Raw genomic sequence first — 18,921 nt, forward strand, 5'->3', positions numbered from 1 at the left:
AAATCAAATCAAATCCAAATTGTGGGGTTGACTGAGGGATAAATACTATCAAAGACTCACATAGATTGCTTTGGGATCTTCTGTAGCCCACTGAGAGGGCTGGTGGGTGGAAGCCTCACCTGAGAATCTCCCCTTTCACTTCTCTCTGCTACATATCTCACCAATTTTTATAGATGCACCATAGAAAGCATTCTTCCTGGTGTATCACAGCTTGGTATGGCTCCTGCTCTGCCCAAGACTGCAGGGAACTACAAAGGGTTGAGCACGAAGCCCAGTCCATCACTCAAACCAGCCTCCCATCCATTGACTCTGTCTACACTTCCCGCTGCCTCGACAAAGCAGCCAGCATAATTAAGGACCCCACGCACCCCGGACATTCTCTCTTCCACCTTCTTCCATCGGGAAAAAGATACAAAAGTCTGAGGTCACGTACCAACCGACTCAAGAACAGCTTCTTCCCTGCTGCCATCAGACTTTTGAAGGAACTTACCTTATATTAAGTTGGTCTTTCTCTAAACCAGTGGTTCCCAAAGGGTGCGGCGAGAGAGGATGGCGGGAAGATTCAAGGTCAATCAAAGAAACATTTAAACATTCATGTATAGAAACCTGTAGAAGTTTCCAGAATTCATGCCATCTCTCTTTGTGTTAAGACTTAACACCAGTGTGGCGCGCCGCACCCTTTGGGAACCACTGCGGGCTAAACCCGAGCTATGACTATAACACTACATTCTGCACTCTCTCCTTTCCTTCTCTATGAACGGTATGCTTTGTCTGTATAGCGCGCAAGAAACAATACTTTTCACTGTATGTTAATGCATGTGACAATAATAAATCAAAATTAGATCAGAAAGTGGCACCTCTGGCAGGGTGGCACTCCCTGGGTACTGTAGTGGGAGAGTGGGGCAATTTGGTGTCCCAAGTCCTCTCGGGTTTTTAAACTGGAAGGTAAAGAGAGATTCCCAGTGAGGGTCTGGATGGACACTCACCTTCCCCGCCCCCCACCATCCGCCACCAAATTAACAGCTCGACAACCCTTAGAAATTCAGGATTCCTTATTTTTCGAATCACTTTCCTCCAACAAACTTGTTTCATGTCAATTCCAGGTGTGAGATTGGGTGGCACAGTGGGTTAGCAACTGCTGCCTCACAGCGCCAGGGACCCGGGTTCAATTCCCGAGCTCGGGTCACTGTCTGTGTGGAGTCTGCACGTTCTCCCCGTGTCTGCGTGGGTTTCCTCCGGGAGCTCCGGTTTCCTCCCACAGTCTGAAAGACGTGCTGGTTGGGGTGGATTGGCCGTGCTAAATTCCCCCTCAGTGTTACCCAAACAGGCGCCGGAGTGTGGCAACTAGGGGATTTTCACAGTAACTTCATTGCAGTGTTAATGTAAGCCTACCTGTGACTAATAAATAAGTTTACTTTGGCTGGTGGCTGAGTTTATGAATAAACTCTCAGTCTCTCTCTCTTCACACGACGCCCAGCCTTTCCCGCCCAACCAGACCAGGGCAGCGCGCCTGCGCGCCATTGCCTGGCCCCACGGGTAATGTAGTTCTCCCCCCCCCGCCCTGATTAAGAACTACAAACAGACCCGACATGCACTGCGCGCGGGGGTTGGATGGGGCGCCACGTCCGTCCAGAAGGCTTCCAACCGCCTCTTCACGACAGTGCTGTGAAGCGCGCGGGGACGCTGGGCGGCAGTACGGGCACGGTGAAGCAGCCGCTACTTTACGGCTAGGGCTCGTGGAAGGGAATCTTTTGCGACAGTATGGGCACGGCCGCCTCTTTGCGACCGTGAGGTCAAGTCCATCAACCATCTTTACCACAGCACGGTCAAGTGCATGGGAATCTTTGCGACAGTGCTGGCAAGGCCGCCTCTTGGCGACGGCGCACATCGAATAGGTGTCTTTGCGACAGTGTGGGCAGCACCGTCTGATTGTTATTGAACGCTGCGGAGGGGGGGCGGTGTTAGGCGGAGTTTTATTTTTGGGTGTGTGAAGGAGGAGGTGAGCGAGGAGGGGGCGAAATCAAACACCCCCAGAGGAATTTAAAACCGCCCAGGCGGCCGGCGCGGTTCACCTGAGGCTCTGGGGGATGCCCTTTGATCTCCCCCCGCCGGCATTAAAACAGCAAGAGAAAAGGATTGGAATTTCCTCCTCCCGGGCCATGGGACTCTGCCCGAGATGAACAGGAATAAGAAGTCTCCCGAGCCCAGGGGCCGGGGGGCGGCCAGAGCGCGCCAGGTAAGAGGGGGAGGGGCAGCTGTCAATCACTGAGGGGGGAGGGGCAGCTGTCAATCACTGAGGGGGGAGGGGCAGCTGTCAATCACTGAGGGGGAGGGGCAGCTGTCAATCACTGGGGGGCAGCTGTCAATCACCCGGGGGGGCGGGGCAGCTGTCAATCACCCGAGGGGAGGGGCAGCTGTCAATCACTGGGGGGCAGCTGTCAATCACCCGGGGGGCGGGGCAGCTGTCAATCACCCGAGGGGAGGGGCAGCTGTCAATCACTGAGGGGAGGGGCAGCTGTCAATCACTGAGGGGAGGGGCAGCTGTCAATCACTGAGGGGAGGGGCAGCTGTCAATCACAGGTGGGAGGGGCAGCTGTCAATCACAGGTGGGAGGGGCAGCTGTCAATCACAGGTGGGAGGGGCAGCTGTCAATCACTGAGGGGAGGGGCAGCTGTCAATCATTGAGGGGAGGGGCAGCTGTCAATCACAGGTGGGAGGGGCAGCTGTCAATCACAGGTGGGAGGGGCAGCTGTCAATCACAGGTGGGAGGGGCAGCTGTCAATCACAGGTGGGAGGGGCAGCTGTCAATCACTGGGGGCAGCTGTCAATCACTGGGGGCAGCTGTCAATCACTGGGGGGCAGCTGTCAATCACTGGGGGGCAGCTGTCAATCACTGGGGGGCAGCTGTCAATCACTGGGGGGCAGCTGTCAGTCACTGGGGGGCAGCTGTCAGTCACTGGGGGGCAGCTGTCAATCACTGGGGGGCAGCTGTCAGTCACTGGGGGGCAGCTGTCAGTCACTGGGGGGCAGCTGTTAAATTGATAAATTCTTGATTTCTCGAGGAATTAAGGGCTATGGGGAGAGAGCGGGTAAATGGAGTTGAAATCAACCATGATTGAATGGTGGAGTGGACTCGATGGGCCGAATGGCCTTACTTCCGCTCCTATGTCTTATGGTCTTATGGTCTTATAGTCACCCGGGGGGAGGGGCAGCTGTCAATCACTGGGGGGCAGCTGTCAATCACTCGGGGGGAGGGGCAGCTGTCAATCACTCGGGGGGGGGGCAGCTGTCAATCACTCGGGGGGGGGGCAGCTGTCAATCACCAGGGGGGCGGGGCAGCTGTCAATCACGGGGGGGACAGGGCAGCTGTCAATCACTGGGGGGCAGCTGTCAGTCACCCGGGGGGAGGGGCAGCTGTCAATCACTGGGGGGCAGCTGTCAGTCACCCGGGGGGACAGGGCAGCTGTCAATCACTGGGGGGCAGCTGTCAGTCACCCGGGGGGAGGGGCAGCTGTCAATCACTCGGGGGGGGGGGGCAGCTGTCAATCACTCGGGGGGGGGGGGGGGGGCAGCTGTCAATCACCAGGGGGGCGGGGCAGCTGTCAATCACGGAGGGACAGGGCAGCTGTCAATCACTGGGGGGCAGCTGTCAATCACTCAAGGGGAGGGGCAGCTGTCAATCACTCAGGGGGGCGGGGCAGCTGTCAATCACCCGGGGGCGGGGCAGCTGTCAATCACTAAAGGGGAGGGGCAGCTGTCAATCACTCGGGGAGGGGCAGCTGTCAATCACCCGGGGAGGGGCAGCTGTCAATCACCCGGGGAGGGGCAGCTGTCAATCACCGGGGGAGGGGCAGCTGTCAATCACCGGGGGAGGGGCAGCTGTCAATCACAGGTGGGAGGGGCAGCTGTCAATCACAGGTGGGAGGGGCAGCTGTCAATCACAGGTGGGAGGGGCAGCTGTCAATCACTGGGGGCAGCTGTCAATCACTGGGGGCAGCTGTCAATCACTGGGGGGCAGCTGTCAATCACTGGGGGGCAGCTGTCAATCACTGGGGGGCAGCTGTCAATCACTGGGGGGCAGCTGTCAATCACTGGGGGGCAGCTGTCAATCACTGGGGGGCAGCTGTCAGTCACTGGGGGGCAGCTGTCAGTCACTGGGGGGCAGCTGTCAGTCACTGGGGGGCAGCTGTCAGTCACTGGGGGGCAGCTGTCAGTCACTGGGGGGCAGCTGTCAGTCACTGGGGGGCAGCTGTCAGTCACTGGGGGGCAGCTGTCAGTCACTGGGGGGCAGCTGTCAGTCACTGGGGGGCAGCTGTCAGTCACTGGGGGGCAGCTGTCAGTCACTGGGGGGCAGCTGTCAGTCACTGGGGGGCAGCTGTCAGTCACTGGGGGGCAGCTGTCAGTCACTGGGGGGCAGCTGTCAGTCACTGGGGGGCAGCTGTCAGTCACTGGGGGGCAGCTGTCAGTCACTGGGGGGCAGCTGTCAGTCACTGGGGGGCAGCTGTCAGTCACTGGGGGGCAGCTGTCAGTCACTGGGGGGCAGCTGTCAGTCACTGGGGGGCAGCTGTCAGTCACTGGGGGGCAGCTGTCAGTCACTGGGGGGCAGCTGTCAGTCACTGGGGGGCAGCTGTCAGTCACTGGGGGGCAGCTGTCAGTCACTGGGGGGCAGCTGTCAGTCACTGGGGGGCAGCTGTCAGTCACTGGGGGGCAGCTGTCAGTCACCCGGGGGGAGGGGCAGCTGTCAATCACTGGGGGGCAGCTGTCAATCACTCGGGGGGGGGGGGGCAGCTGTCAATCACTCGGGGGGGGGGGCAGCTGTCAATCACTCGGGGGGGGGGGGGGGGGCAGCTGTCAATCACCGGGGGGCGGGGCAGCTGTCAATCACGGGGGGACAGGGCAGCTGTCAATCACTGGGGGGCAGCTGTCAGTCACCCGGGGGGAGGGGCAGCTGTCAATCACTGGGGGGCAGCTGTCAATCACTCAAGGGGAGGGGCAGCTGTCAATCACTCAGGGGGGCGGGGCAGCTGTCAATCACCCGGGGGGCGGGGCAGCTGTCAATCACTAAAGGGGAGGGGCAGCTGTCAATCACCCGGGGAGGGGCAGCTGTCAATCACCCGGGGAGGGGCAGCTGTCAATCACCCGGGGAGGGGCAGCTGTCAATCACCCGGGGAGGGGCAGCTGTCAATCACCGGGGGAGGGGCAGCTGTCAATCACCGGGGGAGGGGCAGCTGTCAATCACAGGTGGGAGGGGCAGCTGTCAATCACAGGTGGGGGGGGCAGCTGTCAATCACAGGTGGGAGGGGCAGCTGTCAATCACGGGGAGGGGCAGCTGTCAATCACGGGGAGGGGCAGCTGTCAATCACGGGGAGGGGCAGCTGTCAATCACGGGGGAGGGGCAGCTGTCAATCACGGGGGCGGGGGCAGCTGTCAATCACGGGGGAGGGGCAGCTGTCAATCACGGGGGGGGCAGCTGTCAATCACTCAGGGTGCGGGGCGGCTGTCAATCACTGAGGAGGGGCGGCTGTCAATCACTGGGGGGAGGGGCGGCTGCCAATCACTGAGGGGGAAACCGGAGCATCCGGAGGAAACCCATGCAGACACGGGGAGAACGTGCAGACTCCGCACGGACAGTGACCCCATCCGGGATTGAACCAGTGCTAACCACTGTGCCACCCCAAAGGTGAGGGGCAGCAGTGAATCACTCGGACTGGGGGAGGGGAGCAGCAGACACAGAGGGAGAGACTCTGCATTTGTATAGCAACTTTTTCCACTACCAGCAACTCCCCCCCCCCCCCCCCCAAGCTTTTTATTTAGTGCTGTCATTTGATTTGATTTATTATTGTTACATGTATTGGGATACAGTGAAAAGTATTGTTTCTTGGGGGCTATACGGGCAAAGCACAACACAAGGTTAAAGTTCAACAGGTTTATTTGGTAGCACGAGCTTTCGGAGCTCGTGTAAGAGTTGATAGGGGAGAAGGAAAGGAGAGGGTGCAGAATGTAGTGTTACAGTCATAGCGAGGGTGTAGAGAAAGACCATTTAATGGGGCGACACAGTGGTTAGCACTGCTGCCTCATAACACCAGGAACCCGGCGACCAGGCGATTTTCACAGTAACTTCATTGCAGTGTTAATGTAAGTCTACTTGTGACACTGATAAATAAACTTAAACTTATAAACTGCCCGTGTCTCTGTAGGTGTCCTCCGGGTGCTCCGGTTTCCTCCCACACTCCAAAGATGTGCAGGTTCGATGGATTGGCCATGCTAAATTGCCCCTTAGTGTCAGGGGGATTTAGCAGGGTAAATACATGAGGTTACGGGGATAGGGCCCGCATGGGATTGTTGTCGGTGCAGGCTCGATGGGCCGAATGGCCTCCTTCTGCACAGTAGGGATTCTATGGCAGTAGGAAAGAAGCTGTTCTTGAGTCGGTTGGTTTGCAGACTTTTTATCCTTTTCCCAATGGAAGAAGGTGGACGAGAGAATGTCCGGAGTGTGTGGGGTCCTTGATTATGCCGGCTGCTTTGCCGAGGCAGCGGGAAGTGTAGACAGAGTCAATGGATGGGAAGCTGGTTTGAGTGATGGACTGGGCAGGAAACAAATTTTAGTTAAAAGTTAGTCAGGAAACAAAATTTGCGCACAGTAAGATCCCACAAGCAGCAATTTGACAATCCATCACCACCAGCAGATGATGTTTTTATTCTGGGTGGCAAAGACTTGCATTCCTGATCGCACTTTTCAGGACTGCTGGGTGCCTCACCTGAGCACCCTGAATCATAGAATCCCTGCAGTGCAGAAGGAGGCCATTTGGCCCACCATCAAGCCTACACTGACAATAATCTCATCCAGGCGCTATCCCCTGAACCCCACGTATTTACCCTGCTAATCTCCCTGACGTGGCCAATCCACCGAACCCGCACATCTGTGGACTAGGGTTAGGGTTAACCGATGAGCAGGAGTGTGAGAGGGAGGATGGGAAAGTTTAGGTGTGAGGAGAGAGAGGTCAGGGTTGATTTGTTCAGAGCAGGGGGGGATAAACCTGGTCCAGGTGTACAAAATTATGAGGAATGCAGACAGGCAAAAATCTTTACCCTGAGTAGAGGGGTCAATAGCCAGGGAGCAGAGATTTAAGGCAGGAGATTTAGAGGGGATTTGAGGAAAAACCTTTGCACCCAGAGGGTGATGGGATCTGGAACTCGCTGCCTGAAAGGGTGGTGAAGGCAGGAACCCTCAACATTTAAAAAGCATTTAAATGAGCACTTGAAACGCCGTAGCGCACAAGGCTACGGACCAAGTGAATTGTAGTGCAGGAAATTATTTGATTTTAATTTTTTGGGGGATGTTGATCGAGGGATAAGTATCAGCTCGTGCGCATGGGGCACACCCCCTGCTTTTTTTAAAAAACAGTATTGAGGGATCTTTTGCATTCGCCAATGAGAGCGAAAGGCATTGCCAACGGTGCGGCACTCCCTCAGTGCTGCACTGGAGTGTCAGCCTTGGGGGGGTTTTTTTGTGCACAAGTCCTGGATTGGGACTTGAACCCACAACCCTCTGACCCAGAGGCAAGAGTGGTACCAACGGAGCTCTGACTGACTATTGGGGTATCTAGAAAAGTCTCTGAAAAACATTGGAAAGCATTGCAGCGTTTTGCGTGACAACATTTTATGAATACAGTATTTTGCAGCATAGAAACTACTCAGTGTGTACAACAGCTTGCATACGGAATCCTAAGTTTATAGCAAAAACAGAAAATGCTGGAAAATCTCAGCAGGTCTGACAGCATCTGTGGGGAGGGAATAGAGCCAATGTTTCGAGTCGAGATGGCCCTTTGTCAGACTAAGAGACCTAGTCCATATCCCTCTATTCGTTGCATATTCATGTGCTTATCTAAAAGCCCCTTAAACATCCCTATCGTATCTGCCTCCACCACCACCGCTCCTGGCAGCGCGTTCCAGACACTTGCCCATCTCTGTGTAAAAAAACTTGATGTGGAGATGCCGGCATTGGACTGGGGTAAACACAGTAAGAAGTTTAACAACACCAGGTTAAAGTCCAACAGGTTTATTTGGTAGCAAAAGCCACAAGCTTTCGGAGCCTTAAGCCCCTTCTTCAGGTGAGTCACCTGACGAAGGAGCAGCGCTCCGAAAGCTTGTGGCTTTTGCTACCAAATAAACCTGTTGGACTTTAACCTGGTGTTGTTAAACTTCTTACTAAAAAAACTTGCCCCTCACATCTCCTTTGAACATTCCCCCCTCCCACCTTAAGTGCAAGCCCCCTAGTATTAGACATTTCAACTCTGGGAAAAAGATTCTGACTGTCAACCCCATCTGTGCCTCTCATGGTTTTATAGACTTCTATCAGGTCTCCCCTCAGCCTCCGCCGCTCCAGAGAAAACAACCCTGATTTGTCCAGCCTCTCCTTATAGCTCAAACCCTCTAACCCAGGCAGCTTCCTGGTAAACCTCTTCCGCAGCCTCTCCAAAGTGGTGACCAGAATTGAACTCAATACTCTTAAATGTGGCCTTAGCAAAGCTTTATAAAGCTGCAACGTGACAATTAGAAGGTACCCTGTGAGAAGTTTATCACAAGGCATTCAAAGGTATTGTCTTAAGTATGGCTACTGCCTTCTCCAGTAACTGACAACACTGCTACACAGTGTAGGACATGGGATTAATCTTGTGTGGTTTTATCCCTTGTGTTGATCTGATTAATTAACAGTTGGACTGTGCAGCCTCCTCTGCTGCAGGAATAACACAAGAACATACACAAGATCAAATATCACTTGTGGCTTTTAATTATTTCCAATGGATAAATTAAATGATGTATTATATGTTTTTTTTGTCGCTGTTAAAAGTATAATTTAACTTGTTAAATTAAATACTTGGGCTGCAGTAACAAAAAACTTTAATTGTGGCACAGTGGTTAGCACTGCTGCCTCACAGCACCAGGGACCCGGGTTCAATTCCAGCCTCGGGTCACTGTCTGTGTGGAGTTTGCACATTCTCCCCGTGTCTGCGTGGGTTTCTTCCGGGTGCTCCGGTTTCCTCCCACAGTCCAAAGATGTGCGCGTTAGGTGGATTGGCCATGCTAAATTGCCCCTTCGTGTCAGGAAGATTAGCAGGGTAAATACGTGGGGTTACGGGGATAGGGCTTGGGTGGGATTGTGGTCAGTGCAGACTCGATGGGCCAAATGGCCTCCTTCTGCACTGTAGGGATTCTATGAATAGTATGATTGTTTGACACCTTGTTCTACGTTGGTTAGAACATAGCGAGCTGGAGTAGGCCACACTGCCCCTTGAGCCTACTCTGCCATTTGATAAGATGGGTGGTATGGTGGCACAGTGGTTAGCACTGCTGCCTCACAGCGCCAGGGACCCGGATTCAATTCCCGGCTTGGGTCACAGTCTGTGCGGAGTCTGCACGTCCTCCCCGTGTCTGCGTGGGTTTCCTCCCACAGTCTGAAAGACATGCTGGTTAGGTGGATTGGCCATGCTAAAATTCTCCCTCAGTGTACCCGAACAGGCACTGGAGCGTGGCAACTCGAGGATTTTCACAATAACTTCATTGCAGTGTTAGTGTAAGCCCACTTGTGACGCTAGTGAATAAATAAAGTTCACGTTTTGCACCAGGAAACAAACGATTAGGTTTTTGTTGTGAAGTGTTTTAAGCTGTTCGGAGAATATGGTGAGGTCTCACACAGCAACAAGCTTTATTTTTCTTTTGATTGCAGTTTGATTGAGGGCAGCTCATGGTGTATTGACAGCACAGTTGATACCGTTAGTGTTGAGTCTGAGAGTTGAGATCTAGCCCCGCATCATTGCAAAGCAGAGTGGGAATTTTTGAAGGAGGAAGGCTTGCTGTACTTTGCCTCTCTGGTAATTCTGAGCTTCAGGACTCTCTCTGAAGGCTTCACTGAGGAGTTTGCTGTTGACTGAGGGGTTTTGAACAAAGAACAGTACAGCACAGGAACAGGCCTTCAGCCCACCAAGTCTGTGCTGACACAGATGCCTCTATAATCTAATATTTTCTTGCCTCTATGTGGTCCATACCCCTCTTCCCTGTCTATTCATGTATTTATCCAGATGCCTCTTGAATGTTATAGAATCTGCTTCCACCACCTCCTCCGGCAGCACATTCCAGACATTCACCACCCTGTGTGTGAAAACCTGCCTCTTACATCTCTTTTAAGCTTCCCCCCTCTCACTCTCAAACTATGCCCCCGAGTAATTAACCCTTCAACCCTGGGGAAAAAAGACTCTGACTATCCACTCTATCCAAGCTTGACATAATCTTGTAAACCTCCATCAGTCAACATCATTTGATGTCGCCCATGATCGCTGTACCCCGTGCAACCCAATTGTACAAAATGGTGGGGCCTCTTTTGAAAGTCAGCACCTACCCAAAGCAAAGGGAAAACACGAGGAGAGGAAATTCTGAGCCTGCAACTCTGTCATCCACAGTACCTATCCTGTTTGTCAGCAGGTTTTTATTCATTTATGAGACATGGATGTCACTGGCTGGGCCAGCATTTATTGCCCATCCCTAGTTGCCCTTGGAGGGCAATTGAGAGCCAATCGCACATTACTGTGGCTCGGGAGTCACGTGGGCCAGACCGGGTAAGGATAAGAACATAAGAACATAAGAAATAGGAGCAGGAGTAGGCCATCTAGCCCCTCGAGCCTGCCCCGCCATTCAATAAGATCATGGCTGATCTGAAGTGGATCAGTTCCACTTACCCGCCTGATCCCCATAACCCCTAATTCCCTTACCGATCAGGAATCCGTCTATCCGTGATTTAAACATATTCAACGAGGTAGCCTCCACCACTTCAGTGGGCAGAGAATTCCAGAGATTCACCACCCTCTGAGAGAAGAAGTTCCTCCTCAACTCTGTCCTAAACCGACCCCCCTTTATTTTGAGGCTGTACCCTCTAGTTCTGGTTTCCTTTCTAAGTGGAAAGAATCTCTCCACCTCTACCCTATCCAGCCCCTTCATTATCTTATAGGTCTCTATAAGATCCCCCCTCCGCCTTCTAAATTCCAACGAATACAAACCCAATCTGCTCAGTCTCTCCTCTTAATCAACACCCCTCATCTCTGGTATCAACCTGGTGAACCTTCTCTGCACTCCCTCTAAGGCCAATATATCCTTCCGCAAATAAGGGGACCAATACTGCACACAGTATTCCAGCTGCGGCCTCACCAATGCCCTGTACAGATGCAGCAAGACATCTCTGCTTTTATATTCAGATTTCCTTCCCTGGAGGACACTAGTGAACCAGAAGGGTTTTTCCGACCATGGTTTCATGGTCATCAGTAGATTCTTAATTCCAGATACTTTTTCAGGAATTCAAATTCCACCCTCTGCCGTGGCGGGATTCGAACCCAGGTCCCAGAACGTTAGCTGAGTTCCTGGATTAATAGTCTAGCGATAATACCACTCGGCCGTCACCTGCCCAGGTAATGTCTTAAATTAGTGAAAGAGAGGTGTTTTTATGACAATCCAATAGTTTTGTAGTCACCATTACTAATTAATGCGCTGGGTTTCAGTTCCCTAGCTTTTGTCATGGGGTTTAAACATGTCACTGGTTTATTAGTCCAGTAGCAGACCATGCGAGTGAGCCTGTGCGCACTTCATCAGCGCTGTTCCAACCGTGAAATTTCCTTCATTGTTGATGCATTTAATATTGGGTGAAATTCACCAAGGAGGATGCATGTTCTGTGTCAGTAGTGTCCGCGACCAACAGCGATTTACATCAAGCAACAGAGCATAAGCTGTGATGCCGCGGAATCTGGACGATTTCTGTTCAGGGTTGCCACTGGGATTTGAGTAAAACTGGCTGCGTGCAATTTCCATTCCTGTCCATCGCAACGATACGCAGCAGCGCAGCTGCAGAGTTAACAGCGGTTACACAGAGACTTAGGCTCTGGGGGAGCAATGCAGCACACCGCTAGCGCGCATTTATTATGCAGCATCTTTTAAACCATCCATAAAGTGTGTTCGCTATTCCATGCACGGATGAGCTGTCTGTGACAAGTAGTCATGATGTGGAGATGCCGGCGTTGGACTGGGGTAAGCACAGTAAGAAGTCTCACAACACCAGGTTAAAGTCCAACAGGTTTATTTGGTAGCAAATACCATTTGCTACCAAATAAACCTGTTGGACTTTAACCTGGTGTTGTGAGACTTCTTACTGTGACAAGTAGACCATGTGCATGACATCAGTCGAAAGCAACTGAGGATTGCTGCACGTGGATATGAGGTGTTGTGACATCAGAGCCAGTATATCAGGAGGACTGGCAGCATCTGGAAACTTTTGAGTCTATTTATTAGTGTCACTAGTAGGCTTACATGAACACTGCAATGAAGTTACTGTGAAAATCCCCCAGTCGTCACACTCCGTCTGTTCGGGTACACTGAGGGAGAATTTAGTACAGCCAATGCACCCTCACCAGCACGTCTTTCAGACTGTTGCAGAAAATCGGAGCACCCGGAGGAAACCCATGCAGACTCCACACAGTGTCTCAAAGCTAGGAATTGAACGCAGGTCCCTGGCGCTGTGAGGCAGCAGTGCTAACCACTGTGCCACCCAGGCACAGTTCCAACTGACCTTTTCAAGCTTCAGATAGATCTGCTTATTTAGCTTTCATCATTAACATTTTGGGTGTGTCTGAGCATGGCACTTTGAACTTTGTAGCTTCAGGAGTGGAGTAGTGAAGGATAGTCCAATCCTTGTCAAGTCCACAAGGGAGACGAGGAACTGCCCAGAGATTTCCTTAAATTGGCTGTGTTTTTATTTTGGCTAAGGGGCTGGGGAAATGATATATTTGTGCTCATAGAATCCCTACAGTGCAGAAGGAGGCCATTTGGTCCATCGAGCCTGTACCGACCCTATTCCTGTAACCCCACGTATTTACCATACAAATCCCCTGGCACTAAGGTAAATTTAACACGGCCAATCAACCTAACACGCACATCTTTAGGCTGTGGGAGGAAACCGGAGCACCCGGAGGAAACCCACGCAGACACGGGGGAGAAGGTACAAACTCCACACAGACAGTGACCCAAGCCGGGAATCGAACCCGGGTCCCTGGCGCTGTGAGGCAGCAGTGCTAACCACTGTGCCACCGTGCCGCCCTATGATGGAAGTGGGGGTGACCTGGGTTTGTCTGGCTGAGATGCTGAATTGAGTATCATGTGCAAAGTGCGATCTTATATTCCCCTTCCTGTTTTTATTGCTGCAGTGAATGAGCCAAGAGATAACACCAATTTCATTGGAATTTTTATGTTGTTATGAACAGGAGTGTCCGTTCAAACGACACTGAACTTTCCTCCCACACCCATCCGTAAACAGAAGGTGCTTTGAAATTTTTTTTCCTTTAATAAACAGTGGCATATTTCCCAGATCCTGGGTTTTTGTATGATCCAATTTCTTGAATCATAGAATCCCTACAGTGCAGAGGGAGGCCATTTGGCCCATCGAGCCTGCACCGACCACAATCCCACCCAGGCCCTATCCCCGTAACCACGCGTAATTAATCCTGCTAATCCCCCTGACACTAAGGGGCAATTTTAGCATGGCCAATCCACCTAACCCGCACATCTTTGGAGTGTGGGAGGAAACCAGAGGACCCGGAGGAAACCCACGCAGACACGGGGAGAATGTGTGGAGGTTGCACAGACAGTGACCCAAGGCCGGAATTGAACCCGGGTCCCTGGCACTGTGAGGCAGCAGTGTTTACCACTATTCTACTAATAACTCCACAGCAGACTCCAGATGGGATTAGCTCAGAAGGTTCAGAAACCGGGAAGCAAGTACGGAATTTCCTCCTCCTCCAGTTTCAGTAGAGAGGAATAAAAGGTTTTTCAGTACTGAGACCACGTAAAATATAAAGTATTGGTTCACGTGAGTTTCAGAGTCAAATTCTAATGAAGAATTCTTCCACAGAGGCTATTCTGGTGGTGTTCACGTCACAGGGCAAAATAGGTTCACACAAATGAATCTGATGGTACGAAGCTTCCAGCAGAGTCAAGTGAGGTGTTGGGTTGTTAGCGGGGTTGTCCAGCCTGGCCAGGGCTTGCTTTGGCATGGCCTGCCTGACAGGTGTTAAACAGCAGACTCAAGAAGGCAATACAAACCTGTTCAACAAGCCAGAGTCTGAGCTCATGTGACAATGCTTTCAGCAAGGGATGTTTATCCAGTGTCAGGAAGTTGGCTTTGTCTTCCAGGCTGATAATGTCTCAGCCATTATGGGTCGGCAGATGTGCTACTGATGAGAACTTGGTGTTCAGGAAGCGATTTGTCTTCGTGGACTCTCCAACTCCACTGGCAAATGGTTTGTCAAATGCAAATTGCCTTGGTGTAGCTGCCTTTGAAATTGGGTTGTCTGGTCCCCAGGTGGTCTGGTGGCACAGTGGTTAGCACTGCTGCCTCACAGCGCCAGGGACCCGGGTTCAATTCCGGCCTCGGGTGACTGTCTGTGCGGAGTCTGCACATTCTCCCCATGTCTGCGTGGGTTTCCTCTGGGTGCTCCGGTTTCCTCCCATAGTCCAAAGATGTGCGGGTTAGGTGGATTGGCCATGCTAAATTGTCTCTTAGTGTCAGGGGGATTAGCTAGGGTAAAGGCAAGGTGTTGTGGGGATAGGGCCTGGGTGGGATTGTGGCCGGTGCAGACTCGATGGGCCGAATGGCCACCTCCTGCACTGTAGGGTTCTATGGTTCTAAGTCCTCCGACGCCCCAAGGTGTTGTCCTGGACGATACAGAACTCTCAGACAGAGGGTACCCATCTTACTTATCTTTGTTCAGTTTGAAAAAAATGCAGTTTAAAATAGCAATAAGGGTATTTTATTGAAAAAAAACCATACAGGGTTAGGTTCTGAAAGTGCTGGAAAATCTCAGCAGGTCTGTGGAGCGAGAATAGAGCTAATGTTACGAGTCAGGATAACCCTTCGTCAGAGCAGGGTTGGGTTCTGTTCGGCTATAATATAGAAGTGCTGTCCCTTGTGTTACAGATCACTAAATTCATAGAAACTGTGTGTTTTTTCAGCTTGGATTGCTGGTGGACCTTTCACCGGACAGTATGATGATGGATGTGAATGGTGATGAGAACGATGCTGATTTGGAAGCGGAACTGGCAGCGATAACTGGAGAAAGGCCAGCTGACCGAGGCAAACCAAAAGGAAAAGGTATGTGACCTGACAGCTTCCCCCTTGACCGAAAGCACAGTAAATACCCCCCGAGGTTTTGACCGAAGTTTTTTCCACCTACCTCCTCTCCTTGTGTGGCTTGCTATCAAACTTTGTTCAGAATTCCTGAACAAAGCCTTGGGAAGTTTATTTTTTAGTCACAAGTAGGCTTATGTTAACACTGCAATGAAGTTCCTGTGAAAATCCCCTAGTCGCCACATTCTAGCCCCTGTTCGGGTTACACTGAGGGAGAATTTAGCACGGCCAATGCACCCTAACCAGCACATCTTTCAGACTGTGGGAGCAAACCGGAGCACCTGGAGGAAACCCACGCAGACACGGGGAGAACGTGCAGACTCCGCACAGACGGTGACCCAAGCCGGGAACTGAACCTGGGTCCCTGAAGCTGTGAGGCAGCAGTGCTAACCACTGTGCCATCGTGCTGCTATTACTATGTTAAAAGTTTCTGACTGATGATGACTATGTGGCGAATTAGGCGATGGTGGTGCAGACAACCTATGGGAGAGGGTGGCTTTCTCTTCATCGAAGAAACATGACATCATAGAAACACTACAGTGTAGAAGGAGGCCATTCGGCCCATCGAGTCTGCACCGACCACAATCCCACCGAGGCCCTATCCCCGTAACCCCACATATTTACTCCACTAATCCCTCTAACCTACGCATCCCAGGGGCAATTTTAGCATGGCCAGTGCACCTAACCAGCACACCTTTGGATTATGGGAGGAAACCCACGCAGACACGGGGAGAACATGCAAACTCCACACAGACACTGACCCAAGCTGGGAATCGAACCCAGGTCCCCGGAGCTGTGAGGCAGCAGTGCTACCACCGTGCCGCCCCCTTGTTTAGGATTATTTGCCACTTGTCACCCCATGGCACCATTTGGGAGTTCTCTTGGTGATCATTAGTGTCTTGAACCAGTTATCTCATCATTTCTCTCATTGGGATGGTATGTGGGAGCTTGCTGTGTAGGAATTGGCTGCTCCGTTTCATACACAACACGGATTACACTTCTAAATGTTTCTTTGCCTGTCAGGTACTTTAAGAGCAGGAACGCTGTTTTATAAATCCCAGGCTATCCTTTCTCTTTCAAATGATTCGAATCTTGGCCATTCTGTTTAGAGAATACCTGACTGAACAGCTTTCACAGTAAGAAGTCGAACATAAGAACATAAGAAATAGGAGCAGGAGTAGGCCATCTAACCCCTCGAGCCTGCCCCGCCATTCAATAAGATCATGGCTGATCTGAAGTGGATCAGTTCCACTTACCTGCCTGATCCCTATAACCCCTAATTCCCTTACCGATCAGGAATCCATCTATCCGTGATTTAAACATATTCAACAAGGTAGCCTCCACCACTTCAGTGGGCAGAGAATTCCAGAGATTCACCACCCTCTGAGAGAAGAAGTTCCTCCTCAACTCTGTCCTAAACTGACCCCCCTTTATTTTGAGGCTGTGCCCTCTAGTTCTAGCTTCCTTTCTAAGTGGAAAGAATCTCTCCACCTCTACCCTATCCAGCCCCTTCATTATCTTATAGGTCTCTATAAGATCCCCCCTCGGCCTTCTAAATTCCTACAAGTACAAACCCAATCTGCTCAGTCTCTCCTCATAATCAACACCCCTCATCTCTGGTATCAACCTGGTGAACCTTCTCTGCACTCCCTCCAAGACCAATATATCCTTCCGCAAATAAGAGGACCAATACTGCACACAATATTCCAGCTGCGGCCTCACCAATGCTCACAACACTAGGTTAACTTCTTGACCAGGTTGACTTCTCACTGTGTTTACCCCAACCCAACGCTGGCATCTCCACATCATGAACAGCTTTCAGCAATGGTCAATAAATAGAACACTCAGTTGTACAAATCCACAGCAGTTTCTGCATGAATTGTGATCAATATTTACCTTTTTGTTCTTTACTATTGTTTCCATCAGACTCGATGACTCAGCTCCTGTCTCTTGTTGTTTTAAACGTCCCCTCTCCTCGACAGATTATTTCCTGATTAATGAGACAGTCAGGCTTTCTGTTCCCTCAGCTCTTCCTGATGCTCACTGGCCAAATTTTTCGTGTTTCAAAAATGTAAATCAATCTCTTCTCTCTTCGCCTGGTCTCTGGATGACCAGGTGAGATTTGGAGTCACGTGGAGCCTAAATTAATTGGATTTAAATGTCATTTTCCCCCTATGCAGGGCAGTACGGTGGCACAGTGGTTAGCACTGCTGTCTCACGGCGCTAGGGAGCCGGGTTCGATTCCCAGCTGGGGTTACTGTCTGTGCGGAGTCTGCACGTTCTCCCCGTGTCTGCTTGGGTTTCCTCCCACAGTCCAAAAGATGTGCTGGTTAGGGTGTGTCGCCCGTGCTAAATTCTCCCTCAGTGTACCCGAACAGGCACCGGAGTGTGGCGACTAGATTTTCACAGTAACTTCATTGCAGAGTTAATGTAAGCCGACTTGTGACACCAATAAACTTTTTTAACTTTTTGATGTTCATGTTCAAGGACTTTTTTAACCAAATAAGGTTGCCAGGCCAACTGCCTGCATAATAAACCCTATGCTGTAACAATACTCCCAAATCAAACCTCTCTTTGCTTCTTGAGTTGAATCCTATTGAATCAGCCAAAGGTGAGGGTTTACCAAGTTTTAAGTTTATTAGTCACAAGTAGGCTTACATTCACAGTGCAATGAAGTTACTGTGAAATTCCCCTAGTCCCCACACTCCGGCGCCTGTTTGGGCACACTGAGGGAAAATTTAGCATGGCCAATGCACCCTAACCAGCACGTCTTTCAGACTGTGGGAGGAAACCGGAGCACCCAGAGGAAACCCACGCAGACATGGGGAGAACGTGCAAACTCCACACAGGCAGTGACCCAAGCTGGGAATCGAACCCGGGTCCCTGGCGCTGTGAGGCAGCAGTGCTAACCCACTGTGCCACCCATCAAAGAAACCGACAAGTCATTTGTTATTCATTCCTGTGACATGGACGTCGCTGGCTGACCAGCATTTATTGCCCATCCCTAGTTGCCCGAGGGCAGTTGAGAGTCAACCACATCGCTGTAGCTCTGGAGTCACATGTAGGCCAGACCGGGTAACGATGGCAGTTTTCCTTCCCTAAAGGACCAGATGGGTTTTTCTGACAATCGACAATGGTTTCATGGTCATCAGTAGATTCTTAATTCCAGATGTTTGTTTTGCTGGACTGCTCAGCCATATGCCCAGGAACTTTTACAAGGAGTGGCATTAATGTCATTCACATGAGTGTCCTTTTCTCTAACTGTTTTTTATTTTTATTCATGGGGACGTGGGTGTCACTGGCTGGACCAGCATTTATTGCCCATCCCCAGTCGCCCCTGAACTGAGTGGCCATTATTACTCTGCCAATTTGCAAAAACAACAACATTTATATAGCACCTTTAATACTGCAATTCAAGGGTGGCACAGTGGTTAGCACTGCTGCCTCACAGCGCCAGGGAGCCAGGTTCGATTCCGGCCTCGGGTAACTGTCTGTGCGGAGCTTGCACGTTCTCCCCGTGTCTGCGTGGGTTTCCTCCGGGTGCTCCGGTTTCCCCCCACAGTCCAAAGATGTGCGAGTTGGGTGGATTGGCCATGCTAAATTGCTCCTTCATGTCAGGGTGATCAGCAGGGTAAATACTTGGGGTTATGGGGATAAGGCCTGGGTGGCATTGCTGTCGGTGCAGGTTCAATGGGCTGAAT

The 18,921-nt window shown here is 51.4% G+C and overlaps 1 protein-coding gene across 2 annotated transcripts in view; it reads left to right on the forward strand.

The window, feature by feature from the left end:
- The first annotated feature begins 1,944 nt into the window (after positions 1–1,944).
- cc2d1a (coiled-coil and C2 domain containing 1A) overlaps positions 1,945–18,921 on the forward strand; it is a 493,461-nt gene continuing 476,484 nt past the window's right edge. For both annotated transcript variants that reach the window (XR_013500123.1, XM_078234866.1), the window contains exons 1-2: positions 1,945–2,236; positions 15,046–15,184. Coding sequence is in view for 1 of the 2 variants with exons in the window: in XM_078234866.1 (XP_078090992.1) it covers positions 2,177–2,236; positions 15,046–15,184 (199 nt within the window). In the remaining variant the exon portion in view is untranslated. The remainder of the gene's footprint in view (positions 2,237–15,045; positions 15,185–18,921) is intronic.

This window comes from Mustelus asterias, chromosome 19 (assembly GCF_964213995.1).
Source record: "Mustelus asterias chromosome 19, sMusAst1.hap1.1, whole genome shotgun sequence".
In the NCBI taxonomy this organism is placed as follows: domain Eukaryota; kingdom Metazoa; phylum Chordata; class Chondrichthyes; order Carcharhiniformes; family Triakidae; genus Mustelus; species Mustelus asterias.